Genomic DNA, 24,990 nt, shown 5'->3' on the forward strand with positions numbered 1-24,990 from the left:
TCAGTATGACATAACAATCTTAAATGCATAGGTACCAAACAACAGAGCTTCAAATTTTATACAATAACACTGCTAGAACTAAAAGGAGAAACAGACAAATCCACAACCATAGTTGGAGATTTCAACACTCCTCTCTCAATAATTAAGAAAGTCAGTAAGAATACAGAAAACTTGAACGTTCATTATCAACCAGCTTGAACTAACTGACATGTACAGGACACTCCACCAACAGCATTTTCCAATCACTCAGGAAACATTCACCAAGATAGGTCATATGCTGGGCCATGAAACAAGTTTCAATAATTTCAACAGATTTAAACTATACAAAGCATGCACTGATAAAAAATGATATTAAACTAGAAATTAGTTATAGAAACATGGAAATCCCCAAATATTTGGAAACTAAACACCTTTCAAAACGATATGATTTAGGCTTTAAAATGATCTCTCATACTTACTGCTGAATGGAAAATAAATGAGAAAGACAAGGGCAAATACAGGGAAACCCTTTAAGAGGCATTTACAGTTCAGATGAGTGTCATGGACTTGAGTGGTAGTGGTGGTGGCAATGAGAAGCAGTCAACTTTGAAAGGTAAGTTCCTAAGATTTGCTCATAGACCGAATGTTGGGATGAAAAGTGAAGGATGACACCAAGATTTCCAGCTTGTATCAAACTATTGAAGGCCAGAAGTTGCCATTTAAGATGGGTGCACTAGTAAAAAGATTTGAGGGGAAATATTAGAAGTTTTGAACTTGTAAAAATTGAGATGCTGTAGATACATCCAAGTAGAAAAGTCAAATAGGTAGTTGAAATCCAGTGTTCCTGGGATATTGGGCTAAATGTATTTTGGGCTTCTATCAGCATCTAGATATTAGACTAAATGAGATCATCAGGTGACTCACTGCAGATAAAGAAGGAGACCAGAATTGAAACTTGGGACATTAAAAGTTTAGAGATTGGGATAATGAGGAATGGTCAGTGGACTGAGGAGCAGCAAGGCAGAAGTGAGATACTTAAAGATGGGAGGTTTATACGGAAGAGAGAATTAGCAATTCATCAAATTCTAACATGGGACTGAAAATTGGTAACACGAAGTGGTTGCATGAGGCTGGAGTAAGGTGTGTGGAGGACAAAGGTAAACTGTGCCAAAGGGCACAAGATTTCTTTTTGGGGGTGGGTAAAAGTTGTTTATGGTAATGGTTGTGTGAGAACTGAGTAAGAGTAGCTGACTGACTTTGGAATCACAGTAACAGGAGGAAGGGCAGAGCACGTGAATACGTATTAAGGAAGGGAGGAAGGCGGAAGTGGGAACTTGTGGCAGTTCTCATTGCTTCTGTTTATTTAATTAGGCAGCAGAGTGACCAAAGTAGATGAAACAGACAAAGTGTACTTAATGGGCAGCCGTGGGCCCACCTGATATTTGTGGTCATGAGTTTAAAGTAAATGTAGTCATGACTGTACTTTTTCAGCCACATCTGGTGGTACAAGCACAGAACATGGTGGAGGCTGGGTCTAACTGAGGTGGGACCACGCAAAGCTGCACGCATGAGAAGCAATACAACAAGGGACACGGTTTATATTGCTGAACACCAATATGTCACTTTATTATTTGGATTTTTTCCCCATTTGTCACACACCTGTCAATGTTTACACAATGAGGGAAATCAACCAGCATTGGAAGCAACTGACCAAATCAGTTGTACCCTCTTAACACACAGCAATTTTCACTTGGTAGGGATATCTTTAATTCAATTCGGTCTCACAGCTATTCTTAAAATTGGTGTCAAGATTGTCACATCTTTAAATACAGATAGAATTGCCAGAAGTACATAATTATATATATACACACATACAGAAAAATACAGGACTGTTTTTCCACAATATGTAATTTATACACTACTGTAACTATATGCAACTTTTGAAGACAGGTTAAGGAGTACAAGTAATTGTTTAGAGCAAGTAAGTAGTTTGGTCCAATATTATCTTAACGTAATGGTCTTTTGCTCCCTCCCTTTTATGTGACGACATACTATGACATACAACACATGCACAATCATTCACTTATGAACAAAGGAGTAAGACACCACTCAGACTGACATTTGTATACCCAGAGGGTCAAACAACCACACACAACTAATAAGGCTATAATACAGCTATGCAGCATAAATGGTCAACACTGCTGATCCTAAAGTGAGCACCATATATACATCTGAATATAAAAAACCATTGAAAACCAAACACATATGGGTCAGTTAAAAGGTGCCATTCCAAGGCTATACATAATCACAGGAAAAAGTATTTACACTGCTTGGAAAACAGCTGCAACAAAGAGTTTATTGCCAATGCCCTTTATAAACTTCTCTCCTACGTTTAATACAGATGTTACGCTCACTATCTATGTGAACCACACATCTTATTTCTGGCCCTTTATAAGATCCCTGCTCAAGAATTTCAAGCAAATATGTTCTATGGCTTCACCCACACATCTATTCTCATAGCTTTCAAATTATAAATATCACAATGAACTAGAGCTGTAGCTTAAAACATATCTAGCCTAGGTCTAGAAAGTAAAATAAGTATTTTAAGTATCATTTTTACTTAGTTTAGTAAGTATACTGTGAAATTCAGAGTTCTCAGTAAAATATATTTATCCTAAAGTAGCAGAGTCAGTGTGTACTTGAAGAAACAGTGACCACAGCAGTGCAGTTCTTTGGTGATCTGCCCACTCTCCGAATTACATGACCAGATACGTCTCAGTCCGTCACCTCAGATATGATGGGGGGCTGAAGAGTGGGGAAGGGCCCTGGGTCCCAGCCACATTCTATCATCACCAATGTTGCTAAGCACTGCTTTTAAGACTCCCAGGGCACTGCATGAAAAACAGCAACTGGCCCCTTCCATAATTAGCAGTTTGCAATATACAGTGTCCTACAAGATAAAATGCCATGACAGATGATTATCTGGTCAAAAGCGGTCTTTGTACAGGAATAGGTTAAAGCAAGAGTTCTTTGATTATTGTTTTGGCAGGAAAAGGCAAAGTGAAAAACACTTCCAGAAAAAATGTTACAAAGCAGGCTTTGTGCATTTTTGTTTGCTGTATGTGTGAATTTTACCCTTGTATGTATATTTTTTGATCAGCCAATTTCATAGCTAGCTGAGCCAAAGGATATAACTCAATGAAAATAACAAGAGTTAATTTAATTACCAAACTCCTAAAAAACACATCCCAGTAAGTTTTGTTTTAATTCATGGGTTGTGACTTTGCCAACATTTGTGTGCACCTTCAGTACTAGGCTCTACACTTTTTCTATCTACATGGAAATCCTGTGGTGTGCCCTACAGGAAGGAATTTACACAGAGCATCTTTTTGTTCTGTTAGACAGACATACACTCTCTAAGTAGAGTTAAGACATCATCACTTCACATTACAAAATAAGATTGTCTGCTTGTAATTTATCACTACAGGGGAAGCTGCCTTATAAATCTAAGTACTTTATCTTACCTATTACAAAAACAAGGAAATCTTTTTCAGTTAAATTTTAAGAGCCCAAACTTGGTTTTATACTATAGCTTAAGACAAACAGGTGTGGGTATGTTCAAATTGTGGTTTTAAGGTTCTCAGTGCAGACACTCACTGTCCTCTGCTCTGCACAGGCCATGGACGGCTGGGCGGCACAAGGTCGCTAGCTGGCTCCAGGCCTGTGGGTATCACGTTATTGCTTTGGTTCTGTCTCAGACACCAGAGTGTGTCTCAGAGCACAGAGTTTCCACATCACAGAAGGTCAGGACAGGAATTCAGATTTTTCACAAAGAAAAGCATTTTTTCTCTCTCCAGGTTAAGTGCAGAACATCAAATTTCTAAGTGCTCCATTTATATTAGGTTCCAAATATACATCTTAATTTAATCCTGATCATCCACATTAAAATTATGAATGTAAAAATTACATAATAGGCTTTTCGGCTGGAAAAGAAAAGTGTCTAGCAGCATGCACAAAGACCATGCATTGTCACATCATCAGGCGAACAAATGGAAAGGTAATAAATAATTGCTCCTAACGCCCACTTTAAAATAGTAAAAACAAATGGGAACAGTGAAGTGAGCCGGTCTTCACTGCTCTGAGCAGGAAGCGTGCAAGCGGCCAGATTGGGCCACAGTCAGATGACGTGGCAACAGCTGGCTGGGCTGGACGCGCACAGCAGCCCCTCTTTAGGGTTCCGCTGGATGTTCACAGAGATGGTCTTTTCGCACAGAGGTAGCTGGAGCACGTTATTTTTCAGGTTCTTGCTCTTTATCCGTTCCAATTCAGTGGTGGTATCTGCCATGTGGTCAGAGAAAAACTTTATGCCACCCACTGCAGGGGCCTGCCCTGCATTCCCCGTGGAGCTGATGCACATTTTCCATGTAGATTTCTCTTGGACTTTCACACTGGAAAATGACAGGCCATTCTGTGGATCAATAATGTACTTCGTGCTCCCATGAAGCTGGGAGCCAAGGCAGAGGCTCATGAGTTTGAGGCTCTCAACGAGCTCCCCAGCACTGCGAGAGGCCAGCTGCATGGAGTTGCTGGGGCCGGCACAGCGGCGTGTGGTACCCGATGTATTGGTGGGGTTGCCACCCGAGCCGCTGGAGGGGCTGCCCCCACCAGCATTGTTCTCACTGGGGCTGGCCTTGTCCGCCCCTCCACTGCCATTGCTTGGCTTGCTTTGGCCCCCACCATCCCCCTCACTGCCAGGGGGCCCCTCGCTGCTATCCCGGCGGTGCCAGGAGTAGGTGAACCCACTATCTTTATCGAGCCGCCGCCGGCTTTCAGAATCATCATCACTGGTCTCCGAACTACTGCAGCTGGAGCCCCGGCCCTGACTTTTCCTCCGGTGGTACCGTTTGTGAACTGTACCCGGAGAAGCTATATTCATCTTTAACCTGCTCAACTTGGGAGGCAGATTCTCATCCATGTCAAATTCGTCATCAGATTCCCCTTCCTCAAAGATCTGGTTGAGGACAGGAGCACTCTTCCTAGATGTCAGGCGATTGGTCACAGATGGCTTACGGCGCAAAACCACTTGTGTTGAGAGGGACATGGGTTTCTTGTCCTCCTCATCTTCCTCTTCATCTTCTTCCACCCTGAACAGACACTTCCGCCCACTGGCTGTGGGTTTTAAGCTCGTGGGTGGCACTGTAGAGAGTGCTGGTCCAGCCAACTCGGGAAGGTCGTCTTTCTTAGCTGAATCACACAGGCCTTTGCTCCTATGGCCATTGAGGACACTGTCAGCAGCCCGAGCAGGAGACTGAGGGACAGTCGTGTGAGACAGAGGAGTGGCCGTGAGGTCATCCTCAAGGTCCTGGGGTACATCAATTTTAGTTGGCCATGACTGCCTATGTAACAGATTGAGGGGAAACAAAAGCCATATAATCATTATGCAGATGATAGTAAAGTATATCACACTGAACTTACTGGGACAAAATCTACAGACTTAAAGAAAAAAGCAGTAGCTTTGCGAAGCCATTCAACATCATGTAAACATCAGCAAGGACACCACGAGTGTAAATGTGGTTTTGAAACACGGTTCAGTTGGTGGCTTATTGGCCAAATGACAACTTCATCATAGCTGTCAGAAAAGAAAATGGGGCAAGAACTACTCCATCTTTTCTATACAAAAGCTTTATATTACAAGATTAACATTATTAAAAAGCACAATAGAGGTTATTGGCAAAGAAAAACCTGAACACCACACATGTCTTGTTCCTTTGGTTCTTAGATCATAACCTTTAAAGGTGAATTACTACAATAAAATTCACCTGAAATTTCCAGGGCTCCTGATTTTAACATGGGGTAAGAATTTGGTGTTTATTAAAAAAACAATGGAAACAGTTTAATGCATCTGGAGAGAAACAAAAGCTATATGTATAACACATATACATCATGCAAAATCATATAAAAATATCTTCTCCAATTAAAAAACTCACTAAGTTAAATATAAATATCTATCTTTTGAGACAGGGTCTCACTCTGTTACTCAGGCTGGACTGCAAGGGCATGAATGTGGCTCACTGCAGCCTCAATGCTCTGGGATCACGCAATTCTCCCACCTCAGCCTCTTGAGTAGCTGGGACTACAGGTGCACATCACCGTGCCAGCCTTAAATAAGCATATTTTAAAATGCCCATGAACAGCAAAACTTGCCACTATTTAAACTTTCATTTTACCTCCCAACCTGGAGTTGCCCAAGTAACAAGAATACTGCTTGGTAGCCAAAGATGATGAATTTTTAAAATGAGGCTCTCTAGCTGCTATTCTAAATAAACATCTCTGAATTGTCAACTATCCTCTCTCCCCAGGGGTACTGTGATATAGTTATAATAATAAAGCAGGAACAAAATTTTACCAGTGGCCACTGTATGTAGAGTATCTACTAGACTTGCTATGTGCAAGTTTTCTTTTGTTTTGCACAGGTTCTCCTTTAATAAAATAAACCTGTCATTAAAAAATTTAAATTTGAAGCTAAGAAGCAGTATTCCCTGAAGTGGTCATAACCACACAATGACTAACACTGTGTGGCCACATCCTGCTTCTGGGTTAACTTCTTGGTTTTCCATTCCAGAACTATCTGGCTGCAGTCCATCAGATGCCTGCCCTGCTATCTGGCTTCTCCCTAGACAGTTCCAACAGTGTGTCCTCGGCTCTCCAGGGCAGGCTGGAGGAAGAGTCTCTGCACTCTGCATACAGCCCTGGACACAATCAGTCATAAGAGTTCTCAATCTGAAATAAATCTAAATGCCTAGGCCCCTCTCTCAGATCTCATGTTCTTCCATACGAATGTACTGGGGCAGCCCTACATTTATTCATATTTTTAATGAAGTTAATGCTACTATATCTGAAACAGAATCTGTTCTAGAATTTTAAGAAACTTTAAGCTACTTGATTTGACAACTCCCATTACCACTCTAGCTTACTGCTGCAGGATCCTATCTGTACCAACACCACTCCTTTGAGCTAAGCCATATATTATACCTACATTTCTGAGATGGCATCTGGGTCTTCATTCTCTAGTGGAGTCCCTGTGTTCTTACTCAATTCCAGATCTAGGACTCTGCCTCTGGACTCCAGAACCTGCAGGCCAAATCCCTGTTTCTTTCTGCCTACCAATCTGCTTGCGAAAACACCCAGCCCAGCTAGGAGGCTGGATATCAGTCTCCTGTTAACCACCCATCTCAACCGGCCTGTCACCAATTCTTCTGGACAACCCACTGGCCACACAGCATGTATCTGTTCTTTGCGGCTGTGGCTTTCACTGGCCTGACCCTTCCTCCATCCTTGCCCAGCCGGCTGCCATTTTAAATACAGTCTCCTGACTCAGTTCGGGTTTCTACCTTCCAGCTCATTCTGACCACAAGGCATAGCCAGCAATGGAACCATGGGAGGTCCAGGGTCTTGTCAATAAAGTTACAGGGACAACAAAGAGAAGACAAGTCAGGAGACATCAATCTGCTAGTGGACCCTGTGCCATAGAAGAAAAGGCACTCATAGCTTCTCCACTCTAGAGTCCCTATGACCACAGCAAAAGGAAAACAGCTCAGAAAGTTCTGGTATTTAAAAAAAATTTTTAATTTTTGTAAAGAAAGAGTCTATGTTGCCCAGGCTAGTCATTAACTGCTAGGCTCAAGGGATCTTCCCGCCTTGGCCTCCCAAAGGGTTGAACCACTGTGCCTGGCCTAGTATTCCTTTATAGCTAATGCTGGTCTCATATATACGATCAGCTTTAGACTGAGTTCTGGTATGTTTCACTGAACAGAAGAGAGTTCAAATCTAAATATTCTCTCCTCCGGACGCCTGGTGGTAGCTCCAGTCTTGGTGCACCTGGCGAGTAGTGATGATCTGTGTTGGGGTTACTCTTTCTTGGCAGGGAGCTCAGGTCAAGACTAGGTTGACCATAACCTCTGAGCATCAGTCTATAGTTTATCTCATCCCCAAGAATCCCCTCACTCCCTGAGTTCAGTCCTTTTCTAAGCAGACACTAGACAGTGTGCCTAGTTTTTATTACAGAGGAATACATTCAAGATACGAATAAAGTTACTAAATTCATGTTCTAGTTAAATTAGACTTCCAAATCTTTACTCTTTGGTAAGCTGGGAATGTTCTCCTCTCTCTACTCTGCCACTCCACCCAAGCAACAAAGTGCACATGGCAAGCCAACTGCAAGTAACTTAAGATCGAAATGGCTTTCTTAATCTTTTACAATCATATTATTATTACAATAATATTCACACACATATATTCACATATATTTGAGGTACACACAAATTTACTCAGAATCAGGAGTACTCTTCTATTACTGAACTACAGTTCCATGGGTTACCTTATCTGAATGCATAAAGATAAATTAGAAATAAATTTCATAATGATAACGAAAAAAGTAAACCCTTTCCATGCTTTGATTTTAAGCGGAAAGTTACTCTTGCAGGAAAAAAAAACAAAGTGAGAAGGCTGGGGGAGGGCGGGGAAGGAGGAGAGAGGTGAGGAAGAAAAGGCCTGGAGAGCAGCAGGTTCGTGACTTTATTGGATGATGGTGGTAAAATATTCCCAGCAATGACAACAAACATACAGATCCCTGGTCTAAGTGCTTTACATGTATTAATTCATCATTCCTTTCCACAGCCCCACGAGGTAAATAGCATTGTTACTTTTGTTTTACAGATAGGGCAGCTAAGTCAGAGAGAGGTTAAGCAACCTCCCAAGGTCAAGCAGCTAATCAATCAACTAGCTAATGTGATTATCCAATCCCAGAAATGCTGAGAGAACACTGTGGCATAGCAATACTCTATTTAATTTAAAAAATTACTTCAGATAACTGAGGGAAAATTCAGTCTTGTTCCTAGAATGAAAACTAAAGAAAATAACAATTAATACATGTTGGATTTGGAAGAATTTAATGAAAATAACTGGCAAGACACTGGCTTAAGGCTGCTTCTCCAAACATGTTTTCCTGACCATGCCAACAGACACAGCCCCGTCCCCACTAAGCCCAGGAGGGGACGGCATCCCTGGTGATGAGGAACCCAGACCTTCTTATACACCCAAAGAGCCCATGTGTGGCCTCTCAAATGAGGCCGTCCTCACTGTTTATACTTTCTTGCCTCAAAGAGTTAGGAAGCATTAAAAAAAAAAAAATGTTCACTATTTCAAAATGTTAACTTACTAAAATCAGTGAAGATTTTTTTCTCACCTAAACTGGGCCTTGATGTTGCTCGGGCTTGCAGATCTGGTCTGTATTTCTTTCTCTTGCTTTTCTCTCAGGATCCTTTCAGCCAGCAGGAAGTATGTAGCTGTGATATGGTTATACCTGTTGGTTTCCAGGGCTCTGAGGAAAACAAGGTGAGAGCAAACGTCAGCCACATCAGGAGGTTTTTTACAAGAAGCAGAACTGATTTTTAAAAGTAAAGCAAGTTAAATTCAATGGCTGGAATCTTTAAAATTATGCAAAAATGCAAACCAGAAAAAAACCAAACTAGTAGTTATTTAGGTCACTCTTGAAATTCTAAAAACAACTGCATAAATATGTTCATATTTTTATGAACATTTTTCATAAATGAAAGAAAAATCCAAAATGCTAACAGCAGCTGAGTTAGACATCAGTTTTAGATCCATAATGCATGCACGCATTATTCAAAATGAATTTGTGTGTACAGTGTTTGTATTTGTTCACGTGGCTTACTTGCTTCCACTAGAAGTATGAAATGAAGACAAGGTACGTCTACGTTACATGAATGTGCAATGAAGTACTATTATCAGTAAAAAAAATTAGAAAATGTTTTTATTTTCACATTCCCTCTGCATTTACTGGCAATTTAGGCACTACAGAATTATTAAAGAAATTGAAAGCATGTCATCATCATCACTTTGAATAAAATCAATGTACTCATTCATCCATTTAAAAAGTAATGCTCACCAAGTACCTAGTCTGGCTAGGCACGGTGCTGGGACACAAGGCCCAACAAGGACCACAGCCCTGCCCACTCTTTTGTAGCTGGCCTGTCATGGGATATACTGGGAGCATGCTTTGGGGCAGATCCCACAAGGCCAGGAAATACATAACTACTGTTTTCAGAAACTTGCTATAGTTACTGAAAATACACAATGAACACTTAGGAAAGGAGCAACAGCAGAGACCTCATTTTTCAAAATGTACACTGGGGTCACAACTAATGGCGGCAGGGCAGGGCAGGCTGAGGCATGAGATTCCAAAGGACATTCCCAAGGTGAAATTCAAGGGTAGAATGATTTCTTAGAGCGGTTTCTTCAGCAAAGTACTGAATATAGGAGTTGGCTTCGGTTTAGAAATGTGTTGTAAGAGAAATGTGTGTTGGAACTCAGGAGTCACCCTCAGAACAAGCAGCTTCTCATGATGTGAGCAGCAAGCACAGAGTGAGGCTAGCCGAGGAGAGGGCAAGACTGGCTCCCCCAGCTCCCGATACACTTGGGAAACCAGCAAACTGGAAACCTGGAGTCACCTGAACCATTTAAACTGTACTACCTTTTGGATTTATAATTAAATAGTTCTAGATGACACTACTATATGTATATATGTATGCATTCAAGCTAAGAACATAAGGCCAATTTAGAGAGATATAAACAGCCTTTTACCCACTCAAAAGTGAAAAATCATTTTCTACACATTCCTAAAGTGAGTGTCTGCAGCAGAAACAGCAAGTGTTCCATCTTCTCCACATGTTTAGGTCATTTAAGTAGCTATGAGTGAATACTGTAAAGAATCATAATACACATGGAAGCTTACAGAAATCTGTACTTAAACCAAAGTTAAGAACCTGGGTTTATTTTTAGAAACCTTTCTTTCCAGTAATGTAAAACACCCTGAAGACATGTCCTTTATGCAGACACTGCCCTTCTCAAGGATCAGAGCCTCCCAGTGGGTGTGCGTGTGGCAGAGGACACATGGCAGGGATCTGCAAGTCCAGCCCACAGGCTTCTCTGTCCTCAAGTCAGGGAACTGGATCCAATCCTGAAAGGAACCTCCTGAGGGGAACCCCTATTTTGCCTCCTAGAGCATACTCTCTTTCCAACATACCCAAATGTTTCATTCAACACATTAACTTTTGGCCTTTAATTTGTAGAAATATTCCTTATTTTTACAGTCAGGACCTCTTATAGAAATTAATCATTATTAGAACAAGGCAAATGCATCTTTCCGCTGTATTATCTTTGATTCCAAACTGTTTATTAAAAACTGACTTTGGTTTCAAAGGATATAATTAACACCTTGTATGTAACTTGCAGGCTCCAGGTGGCTGCAGCAGGGGCTCTCAAGGGCCAGATAATAAATATTTCAGGCTTTGTGGGCCATGCGGTCTCTCCCGCAACCACTCTGCCATTACAGCACAATGCATCCATTGACAATACTTAACTGAATGGGCACGGCTGTGGCCCAATAAAACTTCATTTATAAAAATGTGTGGCTGGCACCATTTACCAACTCCTGATTTAGAGGACTCTAAGCATGTGGTACTGCCCTGTTCTCCTGACTCACTGTGGGGACCAGAAGGAGACAGAGGAATGAGAATAGTGCTACAGATAAGGTATATACTGGGATACAAAATAAGCTGTTTCATTCCACTCCTAGAGAAAGGGAAAAAGGCCACAACACTCACTGACACCACTCAGCAATGGCTTACTTGTTCGCTAGTATAAAAACCAAAACACCAAAAAAACAAAACAAAACAAAAACCTATGTGTCAGGCACTGGGCCAAGAACTTTAGCGATAAATGACACAACCCTTGCCAACTGGGAACTTTTTACACAGGTGTCGAAAGGCTGTGTTAAGTAGAGTGAGCTCATTCCAAGAATCCTAAACCTGTGGCCCTCTGTACTGCTGGACATTGACGTACTCTACAATGGCGTCTCGATCCGCTATGTCCCCAAGCACCATGCGCTGAATGATGCTGTTGTGCTCCTCTTCTGAGAGATTTTTGTATGACACGAGGGGAATGTTATACTTCGTGGCTGGTGAAGGGTCCACTCCCTGAAGCCAAGGATGATTTTCAATCTCTTCTAAAGAAGCCCTTCTCTTGGGATCTCTCTGTAGCATCCGTGTGATCAGGCTAGAAAGGAAAGTAAGTCCACTGTTAAAGCAAACTGCTTGCGAGGATTAGCAATGGTGGATCATTTTATTAATAAAAATGATTTTCTATACCTATACCATCAATTAAATTAGGTGTACTAGTGGTGGCAGTGGATCAGATGGGAATAATAGAAATTTAGTGCCGCTGTATTCACAAAATAAAAAATCATAACTTCCAGGTATACTGATAAGCCAAATGCAAAAGAGCTCCCTACCATCTGGATTTAACTATAGGTATCAACATCTGTTCTTAAATTAACTGCTGGCTTAGTGACATACCAGAATCAGATTCAATAATCAGCAATGACATACAGAATATACAAGCCCACTTCTGTTTCAGAAAAAAATGAATGATACTTCTGATGAAAACAACTAAAACACCATGTAATATATTTTTAGGAAAACATTTTATTTAAAGGCACCATGTTGGCAGAATAAATAACACTCAGCAACTAAAAATGAAGTAAAAGCAGAACACTTAAAAAGTGAATGACAAAGCTGGCCTTTGGCCTGTTTCTGCTTCAGCTTTACAGGCTATGTTGGGTGCATATAACAGAATATAATGTGTAAGGCCTAGTAGATAGTACAACTAGAGCCCTTGCAAAGACCTGGGACTCCAGCTTTGGTGTGAGGGTAAATGAAAAATGAGAAATGACTCAGAACTTCTAACTATAAGTCTGTGTTCCAAACGAATGATATCTGTGTGGTACACAAAGAGAAGTTACTTTACAGTGGTTTCAGCTGGAAGCACTCCTGGGCAACTAGTAAGGAAATAAATATACAAATTCTTCTTGTAGGAATGTAACTTAAAACCAGTCTCAAATGATTCCTCAAATAATATTACAAAGAGTATCAGTCAAAAACACAAAAGAAACAAGGTACCAACAACAAGACCTAGGAAACATAAGCAAAATCAGAATGCAAATAATTTAGATACTGAAATTTTCAGACACGAAATGCAACCGTGTTAAATATGTTTAAGACATGAAAGAGAAGCTTGAAAATAATATAACCAGAAAACTAAAGATCATACTATATACTATAAACAAAACCACTATACAAAAAATTACTAGGCAGTTTTGAGAAAAACTAGGGCTTGTAAAAATGAAAAATAATCTTTGTAACTACAAAACAAAATCAAACCAATTTTAAAAATTAGACACAGAATTAATGAAAGATAAAATTAAGGAAATAACTATATCAGTAGACTGAGATAGTAAATATAAAACAGGTGGTAAAAGAGGAGGACAGGGTGAAAATATCTAACATACATCTAATCATAATTACAGAGGGAAATGACAAAGTGAGGAAGAAACTCTATTTGAAAAGATAATGGCTGAGAATTTTCCAAATTCATCAAAAAGCACAAATCCTGAACCACTAAGCCTAACATATCCTAAACACAATAAACAGAAAATCTTAAAGCAGCCTAAGTGAAGACAGGACACCTATGTGGAGACAACATGATAATAACATGGACAGCTGATTTCTCAACAGCAATAACAGATGCCAGGAGACAGTGGAATAATATCTTCCGTGAGCTGAGAGAAAATAACTATCAATCTAGGATTCTATACTCAATGAAACTGTCTTTCAGGAGCATACATAACATGAAGACATTCCAAATAACTGTTATCACCAACACATGCTCATCAAAACAAATTCTAAAGAATTTAATTTTGACAGAATAGTGTGATACCACTTGGAAGGGCAAACAGTTTCTGTCAAGCACCTGGGTAAACATAAGCAGTTTTTAACCATGTAGAATGATAATTATATCTACTTTGTGGCATTTGAAAAAGTTATTAAAATATTGGATGGCAGTTAAAATATTCTAAAGATTTTGTGTTGTTTAAAAAGAGAATAAAGAGGTTGGGTGCAGAGGCTCATGCCTGTTATCACAGTACTTTGGAAGGCTGAGCCAGGAGGACTGCTTGAGCCCAGGAGTCTCAGACCAGCCTGGGCAACATAGTGAGAAGCCGTGTGACAGTCAAATGAAGGGAAAAAGAAAAACCTTGGCAGGGCGTGGTGGCTCATGCCTATAATCCCAGCACTTTTGAGAGGCAGAGGCTAGAGGATCTCTTGAGACCAGGAGTTCAAGAACAGCCTGGATAACATAGTGAGACCCAGTTCTACAAAAAGTTTAAAAATTAGCCAGGCATGGTGGCACTCACCTATAGTCTATAGTCCTAGCTACTCAGGAAGCTGAGGCAGGACAGTCACTTGAACCCAGGAGCTGGAGGCTGCAGTGAGCTATGTATGATTGTACCACTGTATTCTAGCCTAAGCAACAAAGCAATGCCCTGTCTAAGAAAAAAAAGAGAGGGAGGGAAGGAAGGAGGGAGGGAGGATAGAGGGAGGGAGTAAGGAGAAGGAGGGTAGAAGGTGGGGAGGAAATGGAGGAGGGAAGGGAGGGAGGGAGGGGGGTGAAGGGAGGGAAGGGAAGAAGGAAGGAAGAGAGAAGGGAGGGGAGGGGAGGAGAGAGGAAGCGGGGAGAGAGGAGAGGAGTGGAGAGGAGGAAAAGAGAAAAGGAATCCTCCATCCCACAAAAATTAGCTGGACGTGGTGGTGCGTGCCTATAGTCCTAGCTACTCGGGAGGCTCAGCAAGAAAATTGCTTGAACCCAAGAGGCGGAGGTTGCAGTGAGCTGAGATTGCACCACTGCACTCCAGCCTAGTGACAGAGCAAGACTCTGTTAAAAAAAAAAAAATCATTCTGTGCTGTCTAATTTTAGCCACACCAGTCTTCTTTTGGTTACCATTTGTGTGCTATATCATTTTCCTTTTTTTAACTTTAAACTTTCCATTGTTCTGGTTTTAAATACATCTTTTTACAACCAGCTGGAGCTGAGTTTTTCTTTAATCCCATCTGATCATTTTTGTGTTTTAATGGAGAGTTTATTCCATTTACATTTATTGTACTCACTGATAGATTGTAGATCTATTTATGGCCATCTTTTTATATGCTTTATGTTTGTCCTACTTCAGTTTTTTTTTTCTTTTTACCTTTTGTGCCCCAAAGTTCTGGGATTACAGGCGTGAGCCACTGCATCCAGCTCATTATTTTAAATAATTACTGGGGCCTGGCACAGTGGCTCATGCCTGTAATCCCAGCACTTTGGGAGGCTGAGGTGGGTGGATCACAAGGTCAGGAGTTTGAGAGCAGCCTGACCAACACAGTGAAATCCCATCTTTAATAAAAATACAAAAATTAGCTGGGTGTGGTGGCACGTGCCTGTAACCCCACCTACTCGAGAGGCTGAGGCAGGAGAAATGCTTGAGCCCAAGAGGTGAAGGTTGCGGTGAGCCAAGATCATGCCACTGCCCTTCAACCTGGGCAACGGAGCAACACTTTGTCTTAAAAAAAAAAAAAAAAAATCCTTTTAGGAGGGGGACACAGACAGCTACTAAGATACTAGGAGCTGTTCTATTAAGTTAGATAATGCATACATAGGTATTCATTTTATTACATATACATTATATACTTATTTGAATGATATATATCAATATAAAAATAAGCTTTTCTTTTCCGTAGAAGCTGTGGAAATATTCCTTGAATTACAACATGAATTACAAACATCCAACATGCAGACAACATATGCCCACAGACAATTGCCCAGCTTCCTGGAGTACAGAATAGTAACAGTAACATGATAAAAATAATCATCATCAATATTCAGTTTACTATGTGCTAATGACCAAGCTAAGAGCTTTACACATATTAATTCATTTAATTTTCACAATAACCCTATATGGTAGGTTCTACCACTCTGACATCATTAGTAAAGGGAGAAGTCAATATTTGAATCCAGAGTTTGAATACCTAAGTTCTTAAACATCCACCTGAGATGGAGCTATTTAGAGAAAACATTTCTCAAGCAATCGGATTTCCTTCTTATGAGTTGAGAGGAGAAACTGAAAACTGTTTCTACAGCAAAGTCCTTTAAATAATGGCTATAAGCTAAACTGAGCTCATTAAAAAATGTCACTTACAATGCCAATGAAATATTGAACTTCCAACAGTTCTATTCCATTACTATATTTGTCACTACACATATGATAGTACTATGTACTACTTTAAATTCCAAATAATCAACCTGCGTATACTTTTTGTTGCTGGCTTCCCATAGTCACATAAACCAAAACAGCTCTTTAGTCGACTGACAGGAGATGTGTGTGAACAAAATTATGAGACATACTATGTAAATCCTAAAATAGTGTGTTGATGGTCTATTCAGGAAGGAAAATGCCCCTAACTCTTCTCTGCAACTTAAAACAATTCCAGGTGGTCTTGCTTTTTGCTCATGCAGAGAAAGGTAGTTCCCATGGTATTTCTTCATTTCAAATGAAATAACCACCACTCCTGGAGGTTGAAGAGGCAGGTAATAGATTTCTTGAATAAGAAATAGATGAATACATTTTGTACTCCAATATTAAATTTCAGATCATATCTGGGGGCTAATCTCCTCCTCACCAAACACTCTTAAAACAGCAGAAATATTAAATTCAAAACTTAAAATGAACCCAGATGCTTGAATCTTTGAAGCAGAATCCTCTCAAATTTTCTTGACATATTAATGTAATTAAACACTTCTGGTTTTAATCTGAGTCCTTAAGGTTTCCACATATATATATATATTTTTTTACTTACTCTTTACACTCTTTTGACACATGGGATGGTACTGTATATTTGCAATCCATGATCATTGTCAGTGTTTCACTGTCATTGGCTTCTTGAAAGGGTGGCTGCCCACACACCAACATGAAAAGGATCACTCCCAGACTCCAAATATCTATAAATCAAAGACATACTTTTAAATATTGGACTAATTAGAAAACCAAAAACATTAAAAGTGGGCTAACAAAATTATTTCATCTTGAGCATTTAAAAGCATTTATATCTTAAAGTACAAACATACATGAAGGAAAAGAAGCCCCAGTATGGCAGGGAAGGTGTCTGTCTTCCTCACTGTTTTTATAGCAAGTGCTAGTACATAGTGAATGGTCAGTGCATGTTCAATAAAGATAAATTAATGACTTTGTTAATAGCAATAACATCAACTGAAAGTACCTATCCAGGTGCCCAAGCCAACGGACAACACATTGCTTGAAATAAAACTAAGATATTAATACTCCGAGACCTGAAAAGAATTTTGCTTAAGGTCACAATTATCTCAAGTTGTTCTTTACCCTTTAATGCTAGTGAGGTAACCAGGTGATGTAACTCATGGTCATTTTATAGACAAGAAAATTAAAACTCAAGGAGGAAAGAAACATGGCCATCAATATAGTCAATCAGGAAAAAGACTGGTTACATATTACTCCAGAGGATGAAACTAGGACCGAAGGTATACGTAACCAGGAGGCACACTTCTGCTTAGTAATGGGGACTACTCCATGGAGCCATTACAGTACTGGAAAAGGTAGTGAGTTATCCATCACTAAAAGTATTCCAGCAAAGGTGGGACAAACATCTGTCTAAAATTCTGCATAAGGCATTTCTGTACCAATGGTAAGACTAGCCTAGCTGATGTCTAAGGACCTCCCAACTCTACCATTAGACCAATTCTGACAGTAACAACTCCTTACCTCTTTCAGCATTAAATAAAAAGCAAACCTATCAATCATACAGGAAAATGATCTTCTGTTCAGACAAAAAGTTTTAAGATGAAAAGGACTTAGGAAGGGCATCACGAATCATTCATTCATTCCAGAAACTAAAGAACAGACATGATATTATAAACATTCACATAATAAGAAACCAATTCAAGAAGCATTCTAAACCACAAACGGCTTAAAAGAGAATGGAAGGGCAGGTCACATGGCCTTTGTCATCACATCTGTTAACACCCAACTGCTGTTTCCATTTAAACTTAAAACACCCAAAATAATGTAGGTTCCATATTATCTTCCAAGAGAATTAAAACTTAATAAAACATCTTTTTCTTGGTTCAAACTACACAAAGATTGGCAACGAAGGCAGAAACCCAAAAGTTACACACAATGTGATTTTTTTATATGTACAATAAATTTTACTAAGGATACTCTGATGGAAATTAAGGACACATCAAAAAAAAATAGGCTGAAATTAAACATTGACATAAATGAAGATGAAAGAGATCTAATGATCATTCAGTCCAAACCTTTGGCTCTGCAGTATCCCTAAGAGGTCTGACATTTCTTTTTGAATACATGCATTATCTGACCTATTACCCAGGAGAGCAAACTGACTCAGGAGTCCACTCCATTCACTGTCACTTCTTTGCCTTAACTTTGGAATCCAGAGGGCCATCCCCATTCAAAAACCAAACAATCTTACTAGTGGCGACTAGTCATATGTATTCTTTAAATAGCTAGTGAAAATAATTTACAACTCCAGTCCTAGTAGTACCTTAGTAAGATTTTTAAAGGAAATTTATACAGTTGATGTTTAACTTAAATCTTCTCTTTGTACCACTTGAATCTGCTATTTTAGGTCACTTGTCCCAACTCCCAACCCACCACTGTGAACAAGTAGCAATTACAATTATTCTCCCTTTATTACATGTGTCCTTCATTTACAAAAAGTTATGTTCTAGAAATTCACAGTAAATTCCACCTTTCCAACTATGTCCATTATAAAAAAAAGAAAAACCTACCAAGTTTTAAAAAATAATATATACTTGGCTATCCCCCCCATAGCAAAGAAAGGAGTGATTTTAAATGGCGTACAATGAAAATACATAAACAATAAAAATCCAGGTAGCCAAAAACTTTTTCTACTATTGTTCAAATATTGACAATATTTAATGTGACTACTTATAAACACGCCTAACCACTAATACATATATATCTGAAATGCAACAAATTTGTATCTTTCTATATAAGTCCTATAAAATATCAACTTTTATAAAATGAGTTTAACTACATTATTATCTCTTACTATAACTGTACATAAACGCGTTTCGTTTTTTACCTCTTGTCCACGCTAATAATGGCTATCTGAGAAAGCAATTATTCAAAATAATGTTTTAAAAATATAATGAATAATAGCAATGAACAATTACTCAACATTCTTATTTGACTAAAGAAAACTTTCTTTTTCTGTTAAAGATTAGCCTCACAAACAAGAAGAAGTCCAATTATTTGGAAATTTTCTCTTCAGGATGATTTGTCTAATCACCTTAACACACATTGCTTGTTATGATGTGACACATGATTAGAAGAATAAAAAAGAAAAGTAGCATAAATACACAGTCCCACAGTTTCCAGTTAGGGCTGAAATAATTTCTAAATATAGAAATGCCAAAAGGTTGAAAAACTTAGAAATACAATTCTATGTCAAGTAGTTGGCTAAGCTAAATGAACTAATTTGAAGCATTTAAACTAGAAAAGAACAGCAGGGTAACTAAGTTTCAGAGAGGGCAAATGACTCTCCTACTGAGACAATGATTATTCAAGGGGCCATTTATTCCATATATTTATTTTCAATACTTATTTCTCTTCTTACTTTACTTTTGTCTTTGAATTATTTTACTTTTTCATCCCAAGGGCCAAAGGAAAGAGATAAAAACAGGCCACTAAACAGAGTGCTATGACTTTAACCAAATCTTTTTAAAATGTGTTCCCCATCTTTAAAATGTGAGTACTAATAGTAATCCACTTCCTTGTAAAGCTTCTGTGGGCATTAAATGAATTAAAACAGAATCTATGCTAAGAATTCAGCACAAAGAAAACATTCAAAGGTGGCTGCTGCTGCCCTGCCCTGCTTCCTCTGTGGCAGGCACTGTTCCAGGCATAGCAGACAGAGATGAATGAGAGATGCCCTTGCCCTTACAGGCCTCCCATGCCAGTAGGGATGCTCCAGTGAAACAGATATGGGAAACAGACAATAGGTAAGTTCAAGGAAGCACAAGGCCAACAAGGTTTGAGATGGGAGAGAGAAGAAACAGGGAAAGCTTCTTATTCTTGGTAATTCAGGTTTAAAAGAAAGGTGATGATTCAGGATCTTGACATCCAGTATTATAGGACAAAGAATGGCATCAACAAAAATTACCCTCCATATTCCCCAACAAATGGGGATGGGAAGTGGTACCTGTCTTACTATAACATTCATTTTAAGCAGAACACAGTGGTGCATTCCTACAGTCCCAGCTACCAGGGAGACTGAGGTGGGAGGATCACTTGAATCCAGGAATTTGAGGCCACAGTGTGCTAAACCACATATCTGTGAATAGCCACTGTGCTCTAGCCTGGGCAACATGGCCAGATCCCATCTGTTAAAAAAAAAAAAAAGGAAAAGAAAACCATTTATTTTAGGGAATATTTTAAATTATCTTTTTCCGTAAGAAAATAAAACATGTTAATAAAACTACAAACCCCTAATGTATAGATCACATTCTCAGATTGAGATCCTAAGACTGCAAGGGACCACTGAAACCGTACATAGGGGATGGGGGTGTAAGGGAGTGAAACATAGAGGGGACCTTACGCTATTTTCATTTCTGAAAAATGTTAATGGAATTGTCTATTCATATTCAAGATCCACGGGTTAACAAACATCAACCATCTGAAACAAATTTCATATTATTTCATATTGATACTACTATCTGAAGTGTTATGTTTTGTTTCAGACACAGCTATGGCACTTGGTTAATAAAAATGAAAAAAGAAAACATTTAATAAATGTATTGGCTTGGTTTAAAAAAGAAAAAGAAAAAAAAAACTCAACTCATGGAACTGTGGAAGGTGTGGAGAGATAATGAAGTTTTTGATGATATAAGGGATGGGAGTTACTAGTCCCCCTTACTGGCTGCCTTCAATCTAGCTGGAAATAAGGTGGCAGAAATGAGCACTGAAATCTTATCTGGCTAACACTCAGCAGGTCTATATATAATAATATAATTGAATTATGCTATTTCTAGGGTTGTATAGAGTTTATATGAAAAAGTTCATTTTAGGTAGGCTAATAAAAGATGAAAACAAAACAGAATAAAAGAACATGTGAATCATTCGTTTGAGGAAAAGCAAATGCCAACAGGGTGGGGAGGGACTTCAAGACTACTGAGAGGTTTCCTAAAAAGTCATTTCTAAAGTGAATTATCTATACAGCAAAAGGGGAGGATTCAAAAATAATAAAAATGGGGAGACCAGAAGAAGGGTTTTGGGTAGAAACCTCTATTTGTTTCCTTTTATCAGTATAGCCGTAAGTCATGAAAGAAGCAACAGAACTAGAATGTTCTAAAACCAGCAGATAAAATGGGGGCAGCTTTTACAACACCAGTTACAGCTGCCAGGATTTATGCAATCACTTTTCAGTTCCAACAAGGGTCACAAGCCACTGACATATGACCTAATACTGATGTAGAAGGCAATGCTTTCTTAGAATAGCAAGTATTGTTCCAGAAGTGTGTAGGTCCCAGGAGGTCTATAATAAAACCTAGGACCTTTGTTTTTTGTAGGACACTCAGAAACCTAATTGCTCATGCTTATCCATCTGAATTCCTATTTACACAGAAGAACTACTTGTCTGCATTCAAAATCATGTAGAGCTCTGGTTACTACAGATTCTTTCTTGTTCCAAACAAGATCAGTGGTTAGTTTTAAGGAACATGACTAAGAAAGCATTCTGAAAGTAGAGAGCTGTCAGGTCATTTGGAGAGCGTAAGAAAGATGCAGAAAAGAAATGAAGAATTTGGACAAGTTTTTAAGATCTGTTTTCTGATATGTCTAGTATTCCTAGTTTTGTCAATACTCTAGTTAGAAGCAAGGCTTTATTATTTAACAGGGAAATGTTTTTTCCTTTAAAAAGAATGAATGCCATCATCTGATACCTATTTTAAAACACTCCTTTCCCAGACCTTAATTCATCTAAATGTCTCTTTGGGGCTCCAAAAATCAATGCTGCTAAATCTAAGCTCATCATTTTTTTCCCCTAAATTTATTTGTCCCCATCTACCCTGATCGGTACAATGCAAACTTAGGAGACATCCGAGAATCCCTACTTTGAGGGTCCTCTGACTTCCAGATCAAGGAGGCACTGCCAATTCTATCACATGCTTAAAATCCCCCAATGCCCCCACTGATGATCCTCATCTTCCCCAAGGTCTCCCCACACTGCCCTCCAAAACCTGGAAACCTGGCCTACCTAACAATTTCAGCATCATCACAATGAGCTGTGATTACAGATACTCTATTTCCCTCCATTACTCGGAGCTCCTTGAGTGCACAATAGGGCCTTCTGTTGATCAGGCCCTAGTCTACACTTAGCTAGGGCCTGCTCAACAGAAGTTTGCTGAATGAAAACCTGAAATTGGAAAGAGTTCTGCAAATATTGTGGGCGGCCCCTCAAAAGGCAGCTGAAGCAGTTTTAGGATAGAGAGGAAGGTGCTCGTTATTCCCAATCCTACAAAAAAAAAAAAAAAAAAAAGCTAAGAGAAAGAGAAACTAAGAAATGCTCAGAGCAGACTGTGGTGGGATAAATCATTGACAATAAGCTGCAGTTTACTTCAGTCAGCTGTTTAAGGCCCTGTGCAAACTTGTTTTTTCAAGTAAAACAGAAAAAGTTCAAGAAGTTAAAGTGTTATCAATCACATATTGTGAGATTGCACACATTCACAAAATCTAAATCAGACAACCAGCAGACATCCTTCCAACTCAGCATTCCTTCATAAATCACTTTACAAACCTGATATTGGTACCAGTCAGAAAGAATACTTTACAAATGAAAAGGGAAAGATAAGATGGTGAAAACATCATACTTGGACGATTTCTTTCAGCATGACCTAATGAAAATAGCATGCCTGGACTAAAGCTTCAGCAAGACCTGGTTCAAATCCTCTGATGGTTGCTTAGCTGAGTTTCAATATGGATACTCATCTAAGGTGGCACCCACTGGAGAACTGCTTCACTGGAGAACTGCTTCACCAGAGATACAGACTGACTTTTTAAATTTAGTTTCAAGCAGTGATTTCACATTTCAAATTTCCCACAAGATTATGACAAATGCAATGCAATTTTAGGCTTACATGCCTAAGTTCGAACTACAAAGTAGAAACATTTAAATTTAGTACCACACCTAAAACTGTCCAATTCTATTTGTCTAGTTAGTCAAATGCAACTAGATTAGAGAAATACATGGGTTAGCATTTTATAAATTTGGAGTGTATACCAACCAAATGTTTGAGTTTGATAGCTAATGGGGTATTTTGGTGTTAGGTGGATGTTAAAAACACAGTCTTTTTTTTTTTTTAATTGTACTTTAAGTCCCGGGGTACATGTGCAGATCTTGCAGGATTGTTGCATAGGTACACACATGCCATGGTGGTTTGCTGTCTCCATCCCTGTCACCTACATCAGCCACTTCTCCCAGTGTTATCCCTCCCCAACCTCCCTCCTCCCACTGTCCCTCCCCGGCCCCCCGCCCCGCAGCATACCCTTGTGTCTGATGTTCCCCTCCCTGTGTCCATGAAAAACACAGTCTTTTGCATGAGGCTGAGGTGTGCTAACATAAGATGAATATACAAGCTTTTAAAATACCAGTTGATAAAAATCAACACAAATGGCAGGCTAAGAAAATGGGTTCTCTTTCAAAAAGCAAAAAAAGTTTAATGAAACAAAGTTTTCTGGGCACTGGGATAAAAGTCAAGCAAGGTATGTCCTTTTACAAAATACACATTATGCTGGTTTCTCTAAAATGTTTAAGCTTGCCAGGAATCTTGTTCACTTGAGGATAAATAAAAATAAACTTTAAATAGCAAATTTAATATAGTAAATTTCATAATTCAAAATACTAGTTCTTGAAATGTTTGTTTTGGCTAGTTCTCCATGCACAACACCTAAATTGGACCTGTGGTTTTAAAATGTATGCAGCTTATTTTCCCATATTAAATCAGTATTATCTTTCTAGGAATTACAATAAATACACAACCTGGTTGATTCCATGTAGGATTATAACTTTCAGCTGGACCCCAGACAGTACATCTCTGCTGGGGGAAGGGTGTCCGCCATTACCGAGGCAGTCCGCCACGACCGAGGCAGTCCACCACATCCAAGGCAGTCCACCATTACTGAGGAAATCTGCCATTACTGAGGCATTCTGCCATTACAGAGGCAGTCCGCCATTACTGAGGCAGACCACAATTACTGAGGCAGTTCTAACTATATCTCTATAAACAAAACCACAAGGAAGTTCACACAGCAGCTGGGCAGAGCCCACAGAAGCTCAGCAATGCCTCTGCTGGCAGACTGTGACTAGGCTACCTCCTTTGCTGGGCAGGGCAGCTCTGAAAAAAAGGCAGCAGCACATCAGGAACTTGTAAATAAAGCCCCACCTTCCCAGGACAAAGCACCTGGGAAAAAAGGCAGTTATGAGTTCTGCTGCAGCAGACTTAAAACATACTTGCCCAGCAGCTCTGAACAGAACAACGGAGCTCACAGGTCAGCACTTGAGCTCCTATAAGGGACAGACTGTCTCCTCAGGCAGCTCCCTGACCTCCATATATCCAAATAGACACCTCATAAAGGAGAGCTCAGGCTGACATATGTTGGTTTCCTTCTGGGACAAAGATAAAAGGAGAAGAAACTGGCAGCAATCCTTACTGTTCTGTAGTCACTGCAGGTGATCCCCAGGCAAGCAGGGTCTGGAGTGGACCTCCAGCAGTCCTACAGCAGGAAGGCCTGACTGTTAGAAGGAAAACTAAAAAACAGAAATAAATAACTTCATCATCAACAAAAAGGATGTCCACTCAGAGACCCCATCCAAAAGTCACCAACTACAAAGACCACAGGTAGATAAAGCCACAAAGATGGGAAGAAACCAGCACAAAAAGGATGAAAACACCCAAAACCAGAATGCCTCTCCTCCTCCAACGGATCAC

General features: G+C 39.5%; 1 protein-coding gene across 2 annotated transcripts in view; it reads right to left on the reverse strand.

Annotated features, from left to right (window-relative positions):
• Positions 1–1,574: 1,574 nt before the first annotated feature.
• SNRK (SNF related kinase) overlaps positions 1,575–24,990 on the reverse strand; it is a 70,919-nt gene continuing 47,503 nt past the window's right edge. For both annotated transcript variants that reach the window (XM_032298117.1, XM_032298116.1), the window contains 4 exons: positions 16,785–16,926; positions 11,902–12,114; positions 9,224–9,358; positions 1,575–5,375 (listed from right to left, as the gene is read on the reverse strand). In XM_032298117.1, the coding sequence (XP_032154008.1) occupies positions 4,157–5,375; positions 9,224–9,358; positions 11,902–12,114; positions 16,785–16,926 (1,709 nt within the window). In that variant the 3' untranslated portion in view covers positions 1,575–4,156. The remainder of the gene's footprint in view (positions 5,376–9,223; positions 9,359–11,901; positions 12,115–16,784; positions 16,927–24,990) is intronic.

This window comes from Sapajus apella, unplaced genomic scaffold, assembly GCF_009761245.1.
Source record: "Sapajus apella isolate SASKATOON/1434 unplaced genomic scaffold, GSC_monkey_1.0 scaffold38, whole genome shotgun sequence".
Classification (NCBI taxonomy): Eukaryota; Metazoa; Chordata; class Mammalia; order Primates; family Cebidae; genus Sapajus; species Sapajus apella.